A 24569-nucleotide genomic window follows, 5' to 3' on the forward strand; every position below is an offset into this window, starting at 1 on the left:
CCACAATAGGTACAATTGTTTCTTATGCTTTTTGTATGCTTCCTCCTTTCTTATAGCTTTCTACTTTCAGAAAACTTGCATTAAATTGTTTTTTGTTCCTAACCCAGACCACATTTCACTCCCGCACTCTTGATCTTGACACATCACATGTCCTAGTGAGCCACTGATACCAAAATACAGAGGAGAGCTTGTGAAGAAAATGTTTAAAATATTATAGCCAGAGATATTTGTTTAGGAAACTGAAAGTCATGTTTAATTATTTTCTTAACAATGGCAACCTGTCTTGCAGAGTTCATTGTCATTATGTCTGAAGGTGAAGTTAGATTTGAATTTCTCTCCCTTCTCCCCATTTTTCTAAATTATAAGTACGGTATTATTCATACTAGCAAATATTTATTTCCATTGTGAGTTATAGCCCCTCTATTATATTCTTATCGTGATCAAACAATAAGATGTGAATCCAGTATTAACAAAATACTTTTAAATCCAATCATAGGAATGTTTTACTATTGATTTTTAAAAACACTGATATCCCAATGCATTTTGAGGCATCTGCTTCACAAAAAGTGATAGATTTAGGATTTTCTTGCTGAATCACAGACAGTAGCGGGTTTTTAAATCTATCACATTTTAATCCCACCCTACTTCCAAGGATCTCAAGGTGGTATGCATGATTCTTCCTTCCGCATTTTGCCCTAATAGCCTTGTAAGGTAGGTTAACTGAAAGACTGATTGGCCTCAAAGTCACCCAATAAGTATTGTGTCTGAGTTGGGATTTAAACCTGGGTCAACCAGGTCTGCATCCAACACTTTGACTATTGCAGCTGCCTGAAACTGACTGGCCAGATGTCTCTGGGTAGTTCATATGCAGGATGTGGTTGTAATGGCCATGTCTGTAGCAGCTGATACTCTAGCAAAACATTGCTGTCTCAACGTGGATATTTGCAGGTCAGCTCTAACCAACCCACGTTAAAAGCCAATCCATGGATCACTTAATCTGAATATATTTTGGCCTGATGGTTTACCCTACCAACACATTCCAGAGTCTAATTGCCATTTTCTAATTTCCGTTTTTTTAAATAGAGATTATCACCTCTAGTTCTTGAACCCTTCATTAGTGTGAGAAGTTCTATTAAATCATTTTTATTGAATACTTCAAAATGTAACTCCTGGGATTACTGAATTTCAGGTGTAATCTTACCACAATGAGATAAATCACCAACATATTAACCTCACTCTATTAAATGCACATCATCCTGAGGCATCTTGCTCATGATAGGTATCATACATCAAGAGCCTGGATACCTAAAGCAGCAATTTACCCATTTGTGCTAGACAGGAAACACCAAACAACCTTCAGCAGCAGTGGTCTCTGGAGTGCAGTTACCTCAGATATTTATTAGCAGTAAAATTGTCTGCATGCCATTTCAGAGCTAAAAGCCCAAGGTAAGTTTTCAAGCATCTCTTCATGTGCGAGATTTTTTTTTCCAAGTAGAGGAATACTCCATTATAGTCAGCCTTCCAGTGGAGCTATCACAGCATGGTCTTTATCTTTTGCAAAATAACAAGTACAAATCTACTGTGCAGGAACAGAATGGAATCATGTAACAAGGAAATGACACAGTATTTTCTAACTAGGTTTTTTTCCTGATTACTTTCTTGTGCAAGCCATTCACAGCAGTACTTCCCAACCTCAGCCGCCCTGAGCCCGCCTCGGTGGGGTAGGGCGGGATATAAATCGAATAAAATAAAAATAAAATAAATAAATACTAAATGAACAGTGCAATCTTAAACAGAGTTAATCCTTATAAATAAATTGAAGCTCTAGATAGGAATGTACAGTAAATGTATGGGTTCATAGCTGATGGAAGTACACCGAATCTCATTTTGGCATAACGAACAAAATTCTTGATTCTTTTTCAATGTACTATGGCAGGGGTGGCCAACAGTAGCTCTCCAGATTTTTTTTGCCTACTACTCCTATCAGCCCCAGCCATTGGCCATGCTGGCTGAGGCTGATGGGAGTTGTAGGCAAAAAAACATCTGGAGAGCTACCTTTAGCCACCCCTTTACTATGGTTTTGGGGAACTGGGCTCTTCCTAATATAGTCTGTTTAGAGAAAATAATGGAAGACCTACCATGTAAGCCTAAGAACACATTTCCCAGGGAGTAAATCCCACTGAATAGACCTGAGTAGGATTCTGAGTAAACCAGTTAGGATTGCTGTCCTAGTGCCTTTGGAATTATGAAGACATACCTGATAAAGTAGGACATGAAATTCATTATTAATCTAGGATATTGGTGGCCAAAAATCTTAAATGTGCAATTAATCTCTATTACCATTCACTCAGTCCCATCAGGGTCTGGGCTACGTGTGTTTGCACCATGTTAAATACTATAGCAAAACAGTTATTCTGTTGGTATACTGATCACCCCACCACCTAAGTCTCCTTACCTTAGCTTGCAGAGGTGGTCTTGACATTAGTGATAGAGACTTCTAGGCAACTGCCTAGACCAGGGGTGGCCAACGGTAGCTCTCCAGATGTTTTTTGCCAGCCAATGGCCAGGGCTGATGGGAGTTGTAGGCAAAAAACATCTGGAGAGCTACCATTGGCCATCCCTGCCCTAGACGATCATCAGTATTCACACCAAGATTGCCTTGTAATGGCCCCCATTATAACTGTGAGGCTATCCCAGAAGGTTAAAGGCCCAACACATACTTTTGATTTAGTGTTTCCTGCTTGGGCTAGAAATGGTTATCTGTGAGTAGTGACCATTTCTACTGCTCCATTGTCATATACAGATCATTATCTGGTGAAGTTTATTAAGGCTTCACTGGGACTTGCTACCTCTGTAAGGACGGTGGACAAGTTTGGTTGATCTGCCCTGGGAGATCCAGGCTATTTAGAAGCAGTGCTTGATTATTATTACAAAACAGCATGGGCAATTCTGTGAAAGGCTTGCAGGACATCTAGAATCAGATGACCTAGGCAGCTGACACAATAGCTGTTAATTAATAATTATATGGCAGTGTGTGCAGTATGACCAGGTTATAGTTTCAGTTTATTGACCACCCTGCCCCTGAATACAGCTCAGGGTGGTGAACAACATAACAATAAAATATTAATAAATAACAAAACACTTTAACCCATAGATAAAAACATTCTTAGATGGTGCTGAAAAGACCGTCTGGCAGCCAGAAGTTCTAGCTCTTTTTTGGCATTATGCATCACTAGATGGCAGGCTAGACTTGTTTTTAAGGCAAGAGACATTTCAGAGGTGGTTTGCCATTGCCAGCCTCTGCGGCACACCTCTGGTATTCCTTGGAGGACACCTATCCAAACACTAGCCAGGGCTGGCCCTGCTTAACTTCCAAGATCTGATGAGATCAGGCTAGCCTGGGTTATCCAGGTCAGGACTCTAAGATGTTCACTTCCTTCCAAATGAACCTGTTCAGCAATATTGGAAACAGCATGGATAATGACTGTATAGTAGGTAGAGGAACCCTTGGGATGAACACAACTGAACTCAGCCTACAGCCTACTCTGAGCATGTAATGGCAGGAAAGAAATTAATTCTCCGACCCCATCTTATCCAGATCTATTCAGCGGAACTGTTCTGTATGGCAATATATCTGTTTTATACAAGGTCGAACTGCAAGGCCACGGACTTCCTGAGCTAGGTGAACAGTAGTGGTTCTACTACTCTAGGTGCTTTTGGATGAAACTAAATTTCTAGATTTATTTCAACTGGACTTAAAAAAACTTGTTTCAGAACAAAAACTAGCTAAATGGGTGCCCAAAGTAGTTAATGTGTTTGACCACAACAAATCAGCTAAATCACTTCACTAGATCTGGACACTATACTCCTGTTGATACAGCCCAAAATATGCTTCTCCTCATTTAGAAAGTTTGGTTATTCATTTGGGGGTATATATAGTATATATACTTTTTAACATCAGTTAACAATAAAATGGGCAAAATTCGTATGCAGATTTATGAAAAATAATTTTATTACATAACACCTTGTTTTTAACAATGTTGATTTTTTAAATTCAGAATACCTGTGTAATTCATGTAAAATAGTTGATACAGTACATTGTATGGTATAGTTTTTCCTCAAATTCTAAGGTTCTCCTAACACCTTAATCCTTTGCTTTAATAAGGGTGCTCCCTAAACAAACGTGCAAACATATTCAAAAATAACAGAATTTAAAAACCACTACATCAAGTCAGCTCTCAAAAATTGTGACAAAAAAATCTGAACGAATGCCGCACTTTGTTTTTGCAGGGAGCGTCATTCATGCTTTTTAAAATTCCAAAGCATGCTCAAAAATCAATTAACACCAACAGGAAAAAATAAAACACTATCTATGACAATCATTTTAGTTTGTTTTCTGGACCAAACAGGTTTATCTCAATAACACACTCATTTACTATTGAATAGCAGCTTTAATACCAGTCAAGTCATAGATTTGAGAACAAAATAAAAGTATGTTGAAAATTAATCTTTGGGAGGCTTGTAAATCTGCTGGAAAATGCTCATTTTATATCGTTTTTTTAAAAAAATCTTCTTGTAGCAAATTTGTTGGTCATAAAACATTGATCAGTGTGGAAAATGAATCAACCCACAAAAAAGTCACTAAAAATCAATGTATATCAAAATCTTCTCAATTGGAGCCACAGTTAGTTTTTCATCTTGTTAACACATACTGTATGCTTCAAATACCAGTTAAGAGATTTTGCGTACTATTGGTCAGATAATGTTGTTAACATCAATAGAATTCACAACAACAAAAATGCTTGCCCCTAGCACATTTCACAGCTTCAACTGCTACAGACTGTCACTGAAAACAATGCATTGGTCAGTCTGAACCATGTCAAGTAAACTATGGAAGTAGCATATCCACAACACAAACTGTGCTAGTACTTTCTTTTCAAGTCTAACTCCTTAAACGGGTACAATCTGAGGGAGCCACTACCCCCAACCTGTGAAAAGTAGTGGAACTTGGCTATCAGACATTTTGAAGATGCGATAGTTACAGTACATTCTTGCAGCCCAAGCCAGGTTCCAGGCAGACAGCAGCACGGCCAGTCCTGCAGCCTTAGCAACAGTGCATTGACTTATCCAGGTGCAGCTCAGTACCGGTGCGTCTGGTGAGAGTACTGTGGAGGCTGCTGGGAGGTAGTTGAATATCCCATGCTGCTCTGTGGCTGCGATGTGCTTGGTCCAGGATTTGGATAGGCAGCATGGGGATTGGAACGCTGAAAGAGACATTGGGAAAGAGGTAATTAAGACTGTTCTGCTGTTTGAATTCTGCTGCGCATTCGGTAGCCTGCAGTGAATCAAGAAATGTTATATACCCTCTTCCTTTGAACCACTGCTATAGGAACTTAATCAGGCTCCTTAGGATACAAATATTACAGGATGTTGAGGGCATAAAAAGCTACCCATCTTGTGTTCTGAACTCTTCTACATCATTAATAGCTATTTCGAGATTCAAAGACACTTCATGATCATCTCCCTCAAAGCAATTTCTAAAGCAGGAGTGGCCAAACTTGCTTAACGTAAGAGCCGTATAAAATAATCATCAGATATTTGAGAGCCTCAATACATGACTGTCAGATGTTTGAGAGCTTCAAAAAAGGAGGGGAAAAAGGCAAATAGATGGAGGGAGGGAAGAAGAGAGAGAGGTGGAAAGTGGGCAACCTGAACTTTAAATGCATTTTCCAGGCTGCTGGCTGGCTTGGGTCTGAGAAGTGATTTAAAGAGACAAAGGCCTTCTCCAAGCCAGTCAATTGGGTGCTGGGACTTCCAAGAGCCACACAGTGTGTATGAAAGAGCCACTTGTGGCTCCTGAGCCACAGTTTGGCCACCCCTGTTCTAAAGCAAAGAACAGAATGCAATCTTTTGTGGTGTATGGAATTTCACTTGGAATTTGAGATTCAGGAAGCAGATTTTTACTAACACTTATACATATCTCATTAACTGTTCCTTTCCATGAGGTATATTCTAGGTTTGGAAAGTACATGATACTTAACTCACTCAGACCACACCAGTAGATAGGTCAAAGGAAAAGAGTACTTTCAACACTTTTTTTTTAGTCAAAAATAAAATGGTACTCTATTGTAAAATCACTTCTTTGGAGAGTCCTGCAGGTAGGAATTACTGTTGCAAATTCATGGAGAATTGGGCCTGGGGGCAGGACCCATTTGGGGGGTATAATGCCACAGAGTCTATTCTCCAAAGCAGCTGTTTTCTCCAGGAGAACAGAAACACAATGATTATCATACTCTGCTCCTGTTAACTGAAGCTATACTGTCATTGACCACAGAGTTTCCTATCTAGCTGTCACAACTGATAAAATTATCCATGAATTTGTACAGCCCTTTTAAAAAGGCATATTAGTACCCCTATATTAACTGTGAGGGGAAAAAATACTTACAGATGAACATGTATCCATTTTTCCATGCATATATATAAAATAGATACTTTTGTTTCATGTGATTATGTCCATGTGTTGGATATGCTTCTCATTATATATCAGGATCACTGAAGGAAACTTGTTTTTAGTTAGGTTTTTCTAATTTAAAAAGTTAGATCTTTTCCTATATCCCCCCAGACAAAAAACCCCTCTCCACTTCCCAATTTAATATATTTTTGAACCTGATACAGATGGCATTTGTCAGACTGGCCACAAGGATTTCAAAAATGACCAAAAGAAATTAACTCAGAACATCCAACAATCATTTCTGAATGAGGAGCATACTTTGGAACATAAGAACTGCCCTGCTGGATCAGACTAGCAGCCCATCTAGTCTAGCATCCTGTTTCATACAGTGGGCAGCTTGCTGTTCTGGGGGGCCAACACACAGTGCATAGAGGCCAAAGGCCATCTTCAGTTATATTATTTACTGCATGCATATCACACTTTTCTCCACAATGGGGACCCACAGAAGCTTTTATCGTTCTTCTCTTCTCCATTTTATCCTCACAACAACCTCATAAGGTAGGCTGGGAATGTGTGACTGGCCCAGTGAATTTCTGTGGCAGACTGGGGACTCAAGCTTGGATCTCCCAGATCCCAGTCTAAAATTCTAACCACTACATTACACTGGCTTTCATGGGGTGGCAGCAGTTGAACAGCTGCAAACAGTCAGGCTTGGGTGAGTCATGCAAGCTGGGTGGTAACAAATAGCCAGGAAGCTGCTAGCAGACCAGGCTATGATAAGTCCACCCTTAAGGCCAAAATATAAATGCTGCTTCCATTATTTTGAGTGCTTTTAACCCCTCCCCATGATGTATTATTCTGGAAACCTGGTGTCTTTTCAGGTTTGTAGAAAGATTTGTGTTGTCCATTGCTAGTCTCTGGATTTAAGATTTAACCATGTTGAGAATCAGATATACTGATTTGTAGTATAACATAAAAAATACAAAAGTTTAAAACAGATACCTGATAGTCTGAGGTCATAATAAGTCCACCTGAGGTAGTGGTAGGAGGAACAACTCTCACTTTTTTCAAGGGAGGCCCTTGTGTATGACTGTTGTCTTGGTTCCCTGGGTGACCAGTTCCATTTGTATGGTTATTGCCCTGCTGCTGCTGCTGGTTCTTCTCAATTGGTTGAAGACAAAGTGTAAGGTAATAACTCAGAAGCAGTTCACACAGAACACACACAAAACCTCATAAAAGATTACATGATGTATAAACCTAAATATTTCAATACCTACGATAGTAGTTTCATAACATTCAATCATTATCAATCAAAGTAGTTTCATAACATTCAATCATTATCATGTAATAATATGAGCCTGCCTAGGCGGGGAGGGCGGGATACAAATAAAATTAATAATAATAATAATAATAAAGTTCTACCCTACACATAATTACTCTAATTTATATAGGCTACACTTTATATGTTGATAACTGCAGTCTTAGTCAAAACCAATGAACATTAAAATTAGAATCAGCTGCATTTTTTCTGACATTGGAGCCATCTTATAAAAAAACCATACACTGCTGGGATTTTTATTGGTCTCCCCAAGATGGAAAATCAATTGTAAGGCTAGAAATAAGAGTTACCATGAAGCTTCACTCTTATTGAATGAATAATGGGGCAGTCTTCCAGATGGAAAGAGACCTCCTCTTACTTGCAGACAGCTGCCACAGTGCAGCAACAAGGGGAGAAGGGGCTTCTTCTGAGACTCTAGACCAGGGGTGGTTAAACTTGCTTAATGTACGAGCCACATAGAATAAACATCAGATGTTTGAGAGCCACAAGACATGAATGCCAGATATTTGAGAGCTGGAAAGAAGAAAGGAAGGCAAATAGATGGGGGATGGAGAGGTGGAAAGAAAGCAACTTTAACTTTAAATGCATTCTCAAAGCCAGCTGATGGGACAGTGGTGGCTTTAAGAGCCACACAATATGTGTGAAAGAGCCACAGTGGCTCCCGAGTTGGCCACCCCTGCTCTAGACTAAGAGAAGGTCTGCAAAAGCCCCTATATTCATACCCTAAAAACCGAGATAAACTGGGGGGAGTGGGGACACTTGCAGAAGTTTTTGAAGAACAAGAAAAGTAAGAAAAGATCCTCCCCATATCCAAACTAAGGGAATGAACAGTTATGCCCTCTGGAGGTTGTTCTCCATGGATTGTTTCAAATAGCATATGCACTCCTAATGCCAGTTGGATTAAAAAGAAGAGACTGTTCTTCCTAGAGAGGATTTTAAAAGAACACGAACAGGGCTTCTGATTCTTTGGTTCTAGAGATGTAATAGTTAAGAGTTCTACAAACATCAACATTGTCCCATTCAGATCCTGTTTACTGAACAGGACTGGGACCAAAGGAAGGATGACTTCTTCTGCCCTGTGAAAAACAGAGTTCTTGTCAGAAATACAGTGGAGATCTATATAGAGCACCAATGTCAGTATGTAATATACATAGCTCTCTTTTAACAGAGCGTGCAATATATTCTAAGAGAGGTAAGTGAGAGAACGTTCAAGATATGTGGCCAAAACCTCAGAAGGAGATTTGATTAGTGCTGGCAGAGCTCTATCAAGGTTCCAGGTGGGCAACCTGTGAATTCTGCGAAGTTTGATTAATGATACTCTACTTAGGAATCTACAAATATGCAAATGTGAAGATGGTGTGGGAATAATTTTCCTTCATTATGATATCAAATGATACAAATGGTTGTCAGTACTTCAAGGTGCTCAAAGTCCAGACTTTTCTCCAAACTTTCTTGTAGGAAATCTAGGATGGATTCCACCTGTGGGGTGTTAGGGAATTCAAATAATCAACAGAAGGTCTGCCATGTGGTATTCTAAAGTTTATTAGCTGATAAGGGAGGCAAGAAGTGGCATTTTTGAATTAGCTTAATTAGATGAAGTTCTGCCTTTCAATTCCAAGCTGGAGTTTAGAAGAATATGAAGAATGGAGGATTGGTTCTGGTAAGAGGAAATCTGTTACTTGGGAGATGCCATAATTCCTGGGTGGACCATCTCAGAAGGTCTGCAAAACATGAGCTTCTTGGACACTGAGGAACCAACACTTCCACCTTGTGGTGCTGTAACTTCCATGGGCTCTTGGGAATTAGGTTAATTGGAGGAAACACACAAAGGAATTCTGTTGGGTATAAGCTGTTCAGGGTGTCTATCCCATATGCTTTCTGACAGCAGTAGTGAGAGAAAAACTTGGTCAGCTGATGGTCCTCTGCGGAGGCAAAGAGACCAACTTGAAAAGAGATCAACCTGCAGATTAAGTGGTAACAAATGTGACTCAAAACTGAGTAAAGACATCATCCGATTGGCTCAACATATTAGAGTGCTGTGTTGTTGCCCCTCGTATCTTATCTCTATGTGATATCTCTCTAAATGTATTTCATCCCGTGGAGCTGTGGCCTTTGAGGCCTGTTGATGAATGCCAGTCATTTCAGCTGAAGCCAACTGATCGGCAGGGAAAGTTGGGAAGAAAAAAAGGTGATAATATGAATGATAATAACCTTTTAAAAAACAGACACAGATGAAGAAATTGCAACTGAAATGATAACCAAAAAGCAGTAAGAGGAAGAAAAAAAGCAGAACTCTCTTTGCCCACGTGGTGGAGACAGGAAAGAACTGAAGATTAAGGGCACCATCAAAAAGAGCAAATGGAAATACCAAGTTCTTCCTGCCTCCAAGATGATGAGAAAGGTGGTCTCAATATTCAATGTTATGGCTCTTTTTCAAGTAAAGCAAATGGTAGTGAAATTATGGACATCAAATCTCTCAAAATACTACCACCAATCTTCTCTTTCCTGGCCAGTGGTGAGGAGAAGCACACTGAAAGAAGAGAGAAAATGATTCATCTGTCTGTTCTTGTGTTTTGTGCCTAATTAAAATTCCTCAGAATGCTGAAGCTCTTGGTTTTTCCCAGCTAAAGGCACAGAGAAGAAAAGGGAGTACTGATAGAAAATTTTCCATAAATTAGCTGGTAGAAACTCCACGAATGGGGCTATTATAGTGCTTTCTCCTGGCTAAAAGAGGGGAGAAGAACAGAGAAAACACAACTGTTCATCAGCTTCTAACCCTGAGCAGCCCAGAGCCCCCAAGCTTTTTGAGCCTGTGAGCACATCTGGAATTCTAATAAGGCATGGTGGTGCACAGCAACAAAATGGCTGCAACAGGAAGCAGAGCCAGCCACAAAATGATTGCCATAGTGCAGTTTCAGTAACACAGTGTAGCTCTTTTTGCTGTGGTGGTAAGCTGCTGCCAAAGCAACATTTTTTAAAAAATCTGCAGTGTCAATCAAATCTCCAGTAGTCAATCAGAAGCCTTACTGGGCAAAAGCCCCACCTTCCCTCACCATATGAACATATGAAGCTGCCTTATACTGAATCAGACCTTTGGTCCATCAAAGTCAGTATTGACTTCTCAGACTGGCAGCGGCTCTCCAGAATCTCAAGCTGAGGTTTTTCACACCTATTTACCTTTTTTGGAGATGCCAGGGATCGAACCTGGGACCTTCTGCTCCCCAAGCAGATGCTCTACCACTGAGCCACTGTCCCTCCCCACCAACATCCTGAAAACACTGAGCAGGCAGCAGAAAAGGTGTCAGCAGGTGCTACTGAACTCCCAGGCACCACATTCGGGACCCCTGCTCTAGACACTGCTGCTCTTGCATTCTTCCCCGGCAAAGATGAAGAATCAACTTCCCTAAGGTCTATGAGTGAAGGAGGGGAATGTATGTATTTATTTGTTTGTTCAGTTTAATGAATTACTCCAGTATAAGAATGGTGTGTGTTTTTCCTCCTCAAGCTTCAGCTTGATGGGGAAAGATGCCAAACTGCACCATCCTAAGAAGAGGGAGAATGGAAAGAAATAATTGTTGAATGAGCAGAACCAAATTGCTACCAAACTGGCTACTTCCTTTGCTGCTCTGCATAAATTCAAGAAGAGCCGCCTCCCTGTCTTGAAGACTGCCCCACCCCAAGATTGCTTAAATTGTGTTTGTCTATCACCTGTTTTCTCAAAACACTTTGGTAATTTTAACATATTTTATCACAACCTTCAAGACAGAGTTGAAGCTGAGCACCATATTTCAGAATTCCATAATAAAGAGACATGTGCTAAATGTTACTTCTTTGCTTACATCCTTGTCAAAAGTTTAATTTTCCTTCTGTTCTTTCCCATTAATACAATGTTTTGTGCAGCTTCTCTGCATACATAAATTGAATTGAATCCATATGCAACCCAATACATCAAGTAAGTGCAGCAAAGTATACACAATTTTTGGTATGCTATTTGAAAAATACATCCAAATCAGGCACCAAAATTTTTGGGGGGTCCAATTTAATTTCAAAGTACAGTCACTGGAGATGTCAAATCTATGGACTATAGATATTAATCACTGTTTTTCTATATTGGTTTTAGAAACTGATTTTTTAAAAATTCAGTTTATTCCAATATTTGATGTCTGGATTATGGATTTATCCAATTCTGTACAAGGCTATATATGAACGAGTCATCAATGCTGAAAGTGTTGTTGTGAATGCCAAACAATAGCCCCTGAAGAAATTTGATTTTTTTTTTAAGGTACAGGTGCTGCTTCTGTTATTTTGGGTTTTTTTTTAAAAAAAAAACACCCACCATATTATTTATTTTAGATTTCAGATTTTTAAACAAACTGGGGCCTTTTTTAGTATTTGTAGAAATATCCGTCTTGTCTGTTTATAGCTTCAGTCTCTGGATTTTATTATCTACAGAATTGGCCATGCTGAGAATTAGATATAGTGATAAAAAAGTATTCCATCTCTGCAAATAGAAACATTAACATGATCAAAAATACAACTGCCAGTTAATCATAGAGTAGCATGTAACATTTAGCACACATTTGCAAACTTACTTTTCCCATCACAGTTCAATATCTACTTCAGTTCAATACCTACTTTATCTCCTTTGTCTTCCGGTTCTTCTTCAGTTAAAAATTCTCGTTTTGGGTATGGGATCTGACAACCTGCAAACACACTGCCAAAAAACCAAACAAAAAACAACCAGAAAAATCAACCATATTTATCATATGAAATTAGTTAGAACCACAGGTTAGTCCCCCTCCCCACCTCTATAAATGATGCATTTCTATCTTAGCAGATGGCATAAAAATGTTAAATAAAACATTAAGTATGACCCATGATTAATAACAGCAGCAAATGACCTTTACAGCTGTTGAAGCTATGCTTTGCTATAGCAGACACTTGCCATTTTACAGAGTAACTCTAGCCTTCCAAGAGATTATACTTCTACTTTTGGGAGCTATCAAAGTCTTCTATATGTACATGAAGAATTACTTACACTACTTGTCAGGCAGAGATAGTTATGTACTTTATTGTCTAAATATTGCCTTCAAATCTGTGCCTTCATAGGCCTGATTGCCTTCTGTATGAGGGAGGCAGGACAAATGCATTTACTCCTAACTTATGATGACTCCTGAGATTTATCATATCTCCCAGCTAGAAAATGCTTTGATGTGTCTTGTCCAATTTCATAGTATTGAAGAGACTGTGATTTGGGAACCACCTTCTCTTCCTGTCCTTTCTTATAACATCCCTTGTGATGCAGCCTTCACTACAAGTCCAGTCTCTACACCCTTCTGGTTGTATAAGTAAACCAATACTGACTAAGCTGATATATCTCAATTTTTAGTATATATGCAGTTAAGACAAACACCAGACTATATCTTCTAAATCAGGAAGAACATATTCTTTTATCGCGAAGACATACCCTCTGAAGAAGTGTGCATGCACACGAAAGCTCACATTCTGAATAAAAGTTTGTTGGTCTTAAAGGTGCGACGTGACTCCTGCTTTGTTCTACTGCTTCAGACCAACACGACTGCCCACCTGGATCTACCTCTTGCACCAATTACATGGAAATGTAATGGTTCTGATCTAGAAGGATTCCAATAAGCTTGATATACCCCACTTTATTTTTTGTCCTTTTAATTAAACTGCTAAGGAAGATGCTTTCAAACATAACCTCACAGATATAAGATTTTCAGTATGTTATTTCTATCCACAAAATTCTACATCTGAGGAGTGCTTTTACAACCTCCTTGACAGTCATCTCTACTACCTTTTACACAGTCTTCCCAGTGACCGCTGAAGCTACTTATTGCTTATTACTTTTCTAACAAGTTGAAATGCCAAGATTTAAAGAGAAAAATGCTTTTGCTAAGGGCAATTTAAACAATACCAAGTTAGCAGTTTGATGACTGGCTATAAAGACTGACATGCTCCAGTGAAGTTCGTTTTCAGAAATGGCTTTAAATCCTCATGCTTATATTCAGAAGCAAATGACTTCCCCTCTCCTACCTGTCATTTGCCAACAGTAAAGAAAAGCTTTTATAATCAAGTGTGTGGTTGTTGGGTTTTTGAAAGACCTAAAGCTCAAAATATTGGGATGTATCCTTGAAATAAAGGCCATTTCCCCACTGTAATCAAGAAGAAAACTGGATGTATGAATCAAATCAGTACTCAAGGTCACAAAAAGACTAGGCATGAGTCAATTATAAGTCTGGACTATATTAATTAGGATTTTTTTTAAAAGTCACTGTTCCTAATGATACAAATAATTTTTAGGTTTTAAAAAGTGTGATTATGCTTCAGTTCAGACTACGGTTTTGCCCTCTGAAGGCAGACACTTGTGCTTTTGTCCACCTACTGAACTTACAAAGAAAAATAAACCAATTAGTTAAGTGTCATCTGGTATTTGAGAGGAGACAACTGGACCTGCAGGCAGTTTGCAGTTGCCTGTGAAGATCTATAGCATGCATAATCAACCTGTCAGTGAATAATAGGATTAGTGCTATGAATAATAGGATCAAAGACTCATAAAACAAGAGATTAATGAGGACATTACTTAAAAATGGCAAATGGTAAAGCTTATTATAAATGGTAAGCTTATTTATTTTACTTCTTGAAATTTCTTTTACTGTTATTTTCAGCTGCCACAACCCTACTCCATATTCACTCTCCCCTGGACAGGCTTAGCTAATAAACTGACTACTTACTCAGATGTTGGAAGTGGATCTTCTAAGAAATAAGGATCCTGCATAGCCTGTTCTGAGGTAATTCTCTTTATTGGGTCCATAGTAAGCAATTTCTGTAGCTAAACAAATTTAAACATAAAACATTCAGTGTTATGAAATTAACTACAAAAATATTTTTGCATTACAACTTAATATATGAAGTTGCCTCTTCACAGTGAAACACAATAATATGCCTTAATACCCTGAAAATTTAATTATCAATATGGGGTCTATGATAACACTAATCCTGAAGAAGCTGCATTATAGAATAATGCTTCTAGTCACAGAAGTAGATTGCACAACAGATCACATCTATGCTATGAGCTATGCAGCACTTTTAATTTTCTCTGCAGACAGTTCAGTGTGCAATTATAACCTATAAAGACATAGTCCCATTAAACTTTATATTCCTCCATTCTCCAGTTTGTGATTCTAAGATGATTTTATCATACTTCCCACACACCAAGCCTACAAATAAACACCTTTTTAGCGCTTTTATCATGATCTTGTTATTTGGGTTGGTTTTGATGGCTGGATTTAAGCTAATGGAGGGGAAAGATAATATATTTTAATGAGTTTTTAGAGCATGGGTGTGTGTATGTTTGCGATGTGCTGCCAAGCTGCTTCTGATTTATGGTGACCCTATGAATTAATGCTCTCCAAAACATCTTATCATTAACAGACATGCAAAAATACCCTGCAAAGCAGTGGCTCAATCCTTGTCTGTCTTGGGGCTGGAGTGTGGGAATTGCTCTCCCTTGAGATTGAGTGACAGACAGTTCAGCCAATGGGAGTTTAGGTGAACCCATGACCAATCTGTCTGGAGAATTATATTATATGATGATGATGATTACTGCGCTGCGGACTTTCCCTAGGATAATCTTTCTTTTCTGAAAACTGTGTATGGCACCAGCCTTAGGGGCATGTCTTCATGGTTTTGTGAAGATAAAGTGAATTTGTATTTAATTCGTACTTAAACTGGAAAGGATTGTCCATCTACCTCCAGAATTAACTCACAGCTACTAGATATACTACATAAAACTAGCTTGTTCACATGCAATTATTAAATAATTCATGCACATTGATCCTTTAGGCAATGTAGGTCTTGACTACTGGTCCCCAAACTTTTTGAGCCTGTGGACATCTTTGGGATTTTGAAATTGAGTGATGTGTGCCACCCCAAAATGGCTGTTGCAAGGTGGAGCCAAACCTAATGTCTCTCTGCTTGGTTTGCAAAATAATCCCAGAAAACGTGAAGGGAAGCCAAAGGTGGGTGGGGTGGACCATGGAATAAAAAGAAACAAAAAAAAAAGTCTGAAGAGGGAACGAAAGAGGAAGAAAGATTGTGAGGAAAAAAAAGAAATGAAGAATATTCTGGGGGGAAAGAAGGAGAAAGAGAAGGAGGAATAAAAAGAAGGAAGGCCTAAAGGAAGAATGGAAGCACATATTGACTAAGAGAACCACAGGTGCCTACCAGTGTTCCCTCTAAACTGACTTAGCGTGAGCTAACTCACAGATATTTAGCCTCCAGATCACATTTTTGTCTTAGCTCACGAAAAATAGCTCCAGAGCACAATAATTTATGCAGTAGCTCACAACTTTAATGCCAGTAACTCACAAAGTAGAATTTTTGCTCACAAGACTCTGCAGCTTAGAGGGAACATTGGTGCCTACCAATCCTATGGTTCTCCAGCCCAGTGGTCCCCAACCTTTTTGGCACCAGGGACCGGCAGGGTGGGGGAACTGAATTTGGCCTTCCTCACCCCCCCCCGCGCAGCTGCCCTGCCTCCTCCTCCCTCTGTGTTCATTATGTTAAGCCAGGGGAAGTATCTTCCTGACTCTTTAAAAGTTCGCTTCCTCCCCCCGCCCCCCACAGCAGCAGCAGCGAATGATCTGCTAAACAAGCGGCGCTGCCTTTGCCTCCAGAGGCAAGGGCAGCGCGGCTTGTTCAGCAGTCGCTGGCCACTGCTGCCGGTTTCCCCCACGGATCAGCTGCTGCTGTGGGGGAGGGAGGTGAGCTTTTAAAGAGCCGGGAAGGTGCTTTCCCTGCCTTAACATAACAAACACAGAGGGAGGAGAAGGCGACACGGGAGGAGGAGGTGGCAGCACGGGGGGCGGGAGGCTGTGGGGGGTTCAGCTCAGCTGGTGGCCCGGTTGCTGATGGGCCACGGACCAGTATCGGTCCGGGGGCCCAGTCGTTGGGGACCGCTGCTCCAGCCAATGCAGTTGGTACTGCAACTGTGGAAAACTTTCCTTTGAATGAGGGCAGCCAGGAAAAGTCTGATCTTACAATGACACCCCATTAGGTTACCACAGGCCAGTCACATACTCAAAGCATAACGTATCTTATAAGGTTGTCATGAGAATAAAATGGAGGAGAGGAGCTGTCAGGGCTGCCATGGGCACCATGTCAGGGAATTCTGAGCAAGACCCTAATTCTGAGCACATGACAAATACATGGTTATGGACTTTCAAACTACCTTGGAGATTTAATATAGCTATTAAAAATATGAAGCGTGTTTATTTCCCCAACAAAGGCACACATTCCAGCAATACTGTTCTGGTGTGCTGATTAAGGAAGTGGCTGAATGTCAGATATTTCCACTGATTAAAAACATGCAGACATAAAGCAAAGACTAAATACAGAAAACCTCACAATTACTCATTTCTTCAATAAACGGATCTGTGTGCAGATATTTATTCATTTATTTAAAACATTTATTAGCTGCCTTTCTGCCTTGCAGAATTCAAGGTGGCTTGCAATATTATTAAACAATGATTATAAAAAACACAATAAAAGCTACATAAATAAACATTAATTATAAAAACACAAAATATTTTTATTTAAAATCTCACATTAGACTGCCAATAAATAAAAACTAGATTAGTCAAATGCGGTCCTAAATAAAACTGTTTTCAATTGCTTCTAAAGATTAAAAGTGAGGGGGGCCAAGTGTGCCTCTCTGAGAAAGTTTTTCCATAATTGTGGGTATAATGAACAAAATTTTAAAGGTCTCCAATCAATACTTTTAGAGACAGTAAAAATTCCCATGGACAGCATAATCCTAATAAAAGCTTACCAAGTGGAATGCTTTGCTATCCGGTTTAACTTTATGTTTTTCCATATATTTGATAAGGCTGCAGTTGGTATACCTGAAAAAAGTTGATTTATAGTGTCAGTATCTTCAACATCAAACCGAACAGAAGGTATATTTATGATGAGCGGTATAAAACCTATGGCACTCTTTTCCTTACTTGCTCAGTTACTCTAAACTGAATGGCTTCCCATGACCATAGATCTGGCATGCAATCAAGGGAGGGAAAGATTGAAAAACTATTAGTAACCAACAGTTTAGTTCTTCCCCTCTAAATATTGTAGGTTTTTGTAGTTAGGATTCTCATAATCCATTTAAAAAGCCATTAAAATTAATATTGTGAATTTAACACTTAGAGGTCAAATTACTGTTGGCAATGCTGTGCCAGTCCCATCCCTTTCCTCCCACATTTTCTGCCAGGACAGAGAATCTGGGGATAAGGAAGTACATCTTAAAAAGCAGTACAAGTTTCTTGCTGCTTCTGTCTTAATGCCCAGTGCAAACTGACATACCTCTCCCTCTTCTTGCAATTCAAGCAGAACATTAGGAGAAAAATCTTCATGTGGGAGTCCAAGACAAGAAAAAATGAAGTATGTGAGCTACTGAATCTGTGCAGAACTTACGTATTTCTTCTAAAGTCTTTCATTAATGTTGAATGTTCAGGCATCTTTTTAATATCTTCCCAATCTTTATCTATGAAGTGAGCATTTATTAGTATGTGACTTGCTTTACTTTACAGAGAAAACAGAAGAAAATCACTTCCATGTTCAGAACTGCTATCTTAGCTCTAACTCTTCCACATTTGCTTAACTGTGCTTCTTTCTTGTTCATCTCTGATGAATCTGTTAAGAGTGGAGAAAGTCTCTCTCTCTCATTTTGTCCACAATACCTGCATCAAAGTTCCAAATATGGAACATGCGTTTATTATTCATTTTTGAAATGTTTATTTTGAGGGTTGCTTGCCAATTAACCCGCCCCCACTGCAGTAATTACATGTGGTAGTTCTACAACAGCCACAAGGCATTATTATAAACTGTATGCTGAAAACATACAAGTTCAGCCTTCAAATTATGCTGCTTTATATCTGTCACATTAAAATGTTCAAACTTAAAAATAGCATCAAGACATGGGAATAAATATAAATAACTTTCCCCTCTATCCATTTAAGATAGCGAAATGTTCAATGTATTTCAGTGCTGCACAGTTTACAATATGTTCTATAGCAGCATTACATTGTTTCAAACTGAGCTTTTAAGGTACATTAAAGGTATTTTAATAGCTTTATTGTTCTGACAATTAATGTGAAAAGGCTACCCCCAACAACTCTATCCTGGTTGCAATAGTAGAAGAAACAGCATATATATACCTGCAGGAAATCCCATTACATTGAATATTCTGTCCAGTTGGTCATGGTGATACGGATTACTAGTTTTTATATCCTCTTGTCGGCAGTGGAAGATTGGCTCTGACGTTAGTAGTTCTGCAAATATACACCCTATAGCCCAAATATCTTTACAAAAAGGAAAGAGAAAAACATATTTTTCTAAAAGGAAAAAGCATGGTTTTAGAAACAGCAGCACAGCTTTCATACAGCCTCTCACAGCAATCAAATCAGCTTTTAAATGATTTGGAAATTTTTTTTTTATATTTTAATCTTAACTGTGCTGTATTTCAAGATTTGCCCTTCAGTCATACAACATATCACAATGCCAGACCTCAGCATATGAAATAATGTTTTATTCTTTGGATTAAATAAACAAGACACACTATTAAAGCTTTTAACCTTTGATCAAATTTCTTCTAATGCTGCTTTTTCCTTTCCACTTTTCTTTTCAAAATTTAAGCATGAGCCACCATGCACTCAAAACTTGTTCCACTAGCACAACGTAGGCCAACCTAAATGTTATATTAAAAATGCATCTCTGGATGAAGAGCAGCTGAACATTTAGCTCCCATCTGTGAACTTTACTATAAATTGTTCATGTCGTCATATCACAACATTCTGTTTCTTGCCCCCTGCTCCTCATTCCCATCAAAAGCAACCAACACTACAGAGGGGCAACAGGGAAATGAAGTTCAAAGATGTCAGGTAAATTTTACTAGATGTTACAGAAGCAACAGCTAAATACATGACTTCATTTCTGGGAACATCTATGCATTGAACATACATACATACATACGAAGCTGCCTTATACTGAATCAAACCCTTGGTCTTATTTCACTTGGTTCTTGTTTTAAAGTAATTTTCACGTTTGTCATCACAAATAGGAATGTTTATGGAACCACAAAGCAGAAAGTTCCCAAAGACTGATCTTTAAGGTATCCAGGGATAGTATGCATTATCTCACAGGACACAGTCCAGGGAAACCCTCAAGTCTGGGGACAGGAGAAGGCAAGAATCGATGCAATCCTCAATTACTTGAGCATACTTCTTAAGCAAATAATCCAAAAACTGAATTCCTATGTAAGCCAGTGAGCCTTGCCAGTGAGTTATCCTGGTGCCTGTTTACTCTCAATAAACCATCTCTTCCCCAAAGGTAGTCCAGACCTTCTACCTCACTGGAGGATGTTGTGCTGCAAAGAGGCATCATCTTTGTGTTTGCAGGAAGCACCTCATTCAGAGGCAGCTGTCTCCAGTGTGGGAAGATGGTTGACTTTGCAGCTTCCCAACATTTAATAATTGGCCCCTTCACTCAGTGGAAGCCATTTTGCAACAGATGCCCATGGTAGTTTTGCGGTGATGTCAGTTCCCTGTCCTCAAAATTCCAAAAGTGCCCACAAGCTCAAAAAGATGGGGAGTGCTGTGTAAGCACTCCAAGCCTAATTGGGCTAATTAGCAGCCCTGTGGCGCAGATTGGTAAAGCTGCAGTACTGTAGTCTGAACTCTCTGCTCACGACCTGAGTTCGATCCCAACGGAAGTTGCTTTCAGGTAGCTGGCTCAGGTTGACCCATCCTTCCATCCTTCCAAGGTCGGTAAAATGAGTACCCAGCTTGCTGGGGGGAAAGTGTAGATGACTAGGGAAGGCAATGGCAAACCACCCAGTAAAAAGTCTGCTGTGAAAACGTTGTGAAAGCAATGTCACCCCAGAGTCGGAAATGACTGGTGCTTGCACAGGGGACTACCTTTACATTTTATTTTTTATTTATAGCCCACTTTCTCACTGAGACTCAAGGTGGGTTACACAGTGTACACTTGATGTAGCAGAGTACCTAATTAAGAAAGGGGAGGCCCATGTTTAAATAATCACCTATGAATCTTACTGAAACAGTCAATTTCCTGCTGTATAATCTACCAACCAGGTTGTTATAAGGATAAAATGAAGTTGGAAAGAATCAAATACAATGCCTTAAGCTCCTTCAAAGAAAATCAGGAGAAAAGTAAATGACAGAGATAACCATCTCATTTTTCTCCATCCCTAGTACTGCTCCACATCAGCTGGAGGACAAGAAGGGGAGGTTTTCTAATGTTTGGTTGGTTGGAAAGCATCTTCAAGCTCAGACAAGTTAAGGAACTGCAAGACTTTCTTGCTCCTAAACCTCAAGAGTCTTTGTGAACTAGGCCTTGGGTTAGCTCAGGGACAGCTCAGCTCCCCAAAGTATTAGGATTCAGTCTTTGGATAGCACTTATTTCTGTTAAAATCTGCCAAAACTGTGAAATGAACTAACTTTGTTGTATTTTATAATGGAGTATCATATTGACCTATGAATTAGTTAACAAGGAATTATTCTCATAAGGTTATTCTTGAGGTCAAATTGCTACATGTATACATGACTTGTATAGAAACCAAAAGTATCTGCCTCTAAGGGGCTTGTGCATAGCTAATTCTAGATTCTATGATCTGGACAGAAGAGAAAAAAGTGAAGGAGCATTTGAAAAGATGCTGTCAGGTGGGTTGTTTTTTTTCCCCTTAGCAGAACTAGAACAAAACAGATTTCTTGCAGTTCTAGATAAGACTGACAGAATCAAAACATTTCTGTTGCTGTTCAACAGTAGGCACATGCTTTAGGTTGAAACGCTTGGGACTCTTTAGCTTGGAGAAACGTCGACTGCGGGGTGACATGATAGAGGTTTACAAGATAATGCATGGGATGGACAAAGTAGAGAAAGAAGTACTTTTCTCCCTTTCTCACAATACAAGAACTCGTGGGCATTCGATGAAATTGCTGAGCAGACAGGTTAAAACGGATAAAAGGAAGTACTTCTTCACCCAAAGGGTGATTAACATGTGGAATTCACTGCCACAGGAGGTGGTGGCGGCCACAAGTATAGCCACCTTCAAGAAGGGTTTAGATAAAAATATGGAGCACAGGTCCATCAGTGGCTATTAGCCACAGTGTATGTGTGTATATAAAATTTTTTGCCACTGTGTGACACAGAGTGTTGGACTTGATGGGCCGTTGGCCTGATCCAACATGGCTTCTCTTATGTTCTTAGATAACAGACATTAATCATTTTATTTATTATTTATTCATTTAAAACCCTACCCTTGTTCTTAGCCAAAACACAAGAGATTTATTTAAAACATTTATTAGCCACCTTTCTACCTTGCAGAACTCAAGGCAGCTTACAACGTAACGAAAAACTGTTAGAAAACTGCCACAATTTAAAATCTCAATTAGGAATGTTAATTAAAAACAGTAATTTAATCAAATGCAGTCCTAAATAAGACTGTCTTCAACTGCCCTCTAAAGACTGAATGTGAGGGGGTTAGGAGGCTCTCCTTGGGGAGGCTGTTCCATAACTGTGGGGTTGTCAACAAAAAGGCCCTCTCATGTGCCCACCAGATGTGCTTTATTTGGTGGGACACTCAGGAGGGCCCCTCTCTGCGGTCTCAGTCCCTGGACAGGAATGTATGGCAGAAGATGGTCCTTCAGATATCCTGGTCCCAAGCCATGTAGGGTATACAAAGCCAACACCTTGAATTGGGCGCAGGAGTAGATCAGCAGCCGGTGTAATTGCTGTAGTATTAGGGTCACATGCTCCCAGCAGGTTCCCCCCCAGCAGTCTAGCCCCAGTGTTTTGCATCATCTGCAGCTTCTGAATGCTCTTTTAAGGGTAGCCCCAAGTAGAGTGCATCATAATCAATATTAGAGACATTAATTAGTAAGATTCATATGAAATAAAAGTTAATGATTAAATACATTGCAAGTATTTGAGATTTATTTTATATTATTCACAAGTCTGGGCAACTAATTTATTTACAAATTCTATACTCTGGCTTTCTCCCTTCATCAGATCCACCAAGGCAGCTAACAGGTAAAATAAACATTATAAATGTTAAAGTTTCAGCAAGATGTAGAAAAAAACAAAAACAAAGTTCAACACATTTCTTCTCCATGTTCAAAATGTATTCTTAGATGGATTTTTGTTTTTTTACACATGCAAAGTCACTTTGGTATAACCAGAATATAAATATGCTGTTTTGATAAATCACATATAATCTGTTGCACCAACAACGTGAAACTTACCAATAGCTTTGGTATAATGTCTTGCTCCAAGCAGCAACTCTGGAGCTCGATACCAGAATGTTACAACTACTGGATCCAGATCGGCTAAAGGCTTCAAAGGTGAATTAAATAGCCGGGCAAAGCCCATGTCAGCTGCAAAAGGACGAAGGGAAAAGTGCTTTACATTTTAGCATACAGCCTGCTTACTATGAACTGACTCAGTTCAAATTCACACGCTCTGGTAGAAAGAAGGCCTTTGAAGTCTCTCTTAAACAACCTAACAGAACTTCTTCCAAGATTATTGAGAAAATGTAGCATCGTAAGTCATAGCTAACAGAGGATTCGCCAGTGTTCTGAATCAAAGCTCATCAAGTCCTCAGAAAGCTGTGAAACCCAGACTAGTAGGGGAGAATCAAACCCACTGGAAAATGCCACAAACATTTTTTAAAATATAAAGAGAAGGTGTAACAGGGTAGGTGATATACTAATCTGACAAAAAAAATCAAATTATTAGACAACCCAGGTGTCTAGGAACATTGTATATTTCACCTATACTAATACAAGAAGCCTAGAGAGGCTGGATAGATGACCAATTTAGCTTGGTTCTCTTCAAGCCTAACTGGGAACTATTGCCAATTTTTGCCACTTTTTCTCATTTCAGTAGTTTTTATTCACTTGAATACTAAACACAGAGTGCATTCACATCCATGCTCTCAAGTAGCAGATTACTCTGGCAGTATATATATTTTTTCTGAACCGTCCAATTGAGGGATGATGCAGACTGTATAGAACAGAAATATTTTACTTCTGGATTTTAATGCTGTTGTAAATTATTCCTGTTTGAGAGCGCAGATCAAAATGCATTCCTGCTTGCAAATTCCTTTATACATGAGAATTTGATGTTGCGGTTTTGGGCACAAATGAAAATGAACCATCTCTACGGATACAGAGCTTATATTATTATGGAGCAAAGGCTGCAGATCTTGTGTGTTCACCAGAGGAAAAACTCCTTTAACTTTTCCTGTAAACCGAATGCATATCTTTCTATACATAGACCTATTTAAAAACTGTATTATTTTCATTTTAATAGTTGGAAGCAATCTGCAAGTTTATCTACTGAAAAGCAAGACAAGCATGTAGTTGCTAGGGGTAAAAATAAAACCAAGCTGACCATCTTTTATGGCTGTATAGAGATAGAGTGCAGAGTTTATATTTAAACACCTGTGCTTAAAAATGCAGGTCTAGCACTCTGGAGTGGGGTGGTCCAAGTAAAATGAGTCTTCTGCTTTAATCACACTGTTGACTCACAGGGAAGGGCTCTTTCCTGTCCATCAGCAAGTGTAACCAATCCAGGGAGCAGAATGTTGCAAAAACTGCTTGCAGAAAGAATGGGTGGTCAATTTCTAGTTAACAATGGATAAGTTGTATCACAAGCAACATCACCATAATTAATACTAAATAC

General features: G+C 39.2%; 1 protein-coding gene across 3 annotated transcripts in view; it reads right to left on the reverse strand.

The window, feature by feature from the left end:
* Positions 1-4277: 4277 nt before the first annotated feature.
* Positions 4278-24569, reverse strand: part of CDK8 (cyclin dependent kinase 8) — a 57984-nt gene continuing 37692 nt past the window's right edge. For 2 of the 3 annotated variants that reach the window (XM_060234771.1, XM_060234773.1), the window contains 8 exons: positions 23129-23260; positions 19025-19168; positions 18282-18351; positions 17644-17716; positions 14546-14643; positions 12426-12504; positions 7454-7612; positions 4278-5264 (listed from right to left, as the gene is read on the reverse strand). In XM_060234771.1, coding sequence (XP_060090754.1) covers positions 5139-5264; positions 7454-7612; positions 12426-12504; positions 14546-14643; positions 17644-17716; positions 18282-18351; positions 19025-19168; positions 23129-23260 — 881 coding nt within the window. In that variant the 3' untranslated portion in view covers positions 4278-5138. The remainder of the gene's footprint in view (positions 5265-7453; positions 7613-12425; positions 12505-14545; positions 14644-17643; positions 17717-18281; positions 18352-19024; positions 19169-23128; positions 23261-24569) is intronic. The other variant, XM_060234772.1, reaches the window with a different exon arrangement.

Source organism: Heteronotia binoei, chromosome 3, assembly GCF_032191835.1.
Source record: "Heteronotia binoei isolate CCM8104 ecotype False Entrance Well chromosome 3, APGP_CSIRO_Hbin_v1, whole genome shotgun sequence".
In the NCBI taxonomy this organism is placed as follows: Eukaryota; Metazoa; Chordata; class Lepidosauria; order Squamata; family Gekkonidae; genus Heteronotia; species Heteronotia binoei.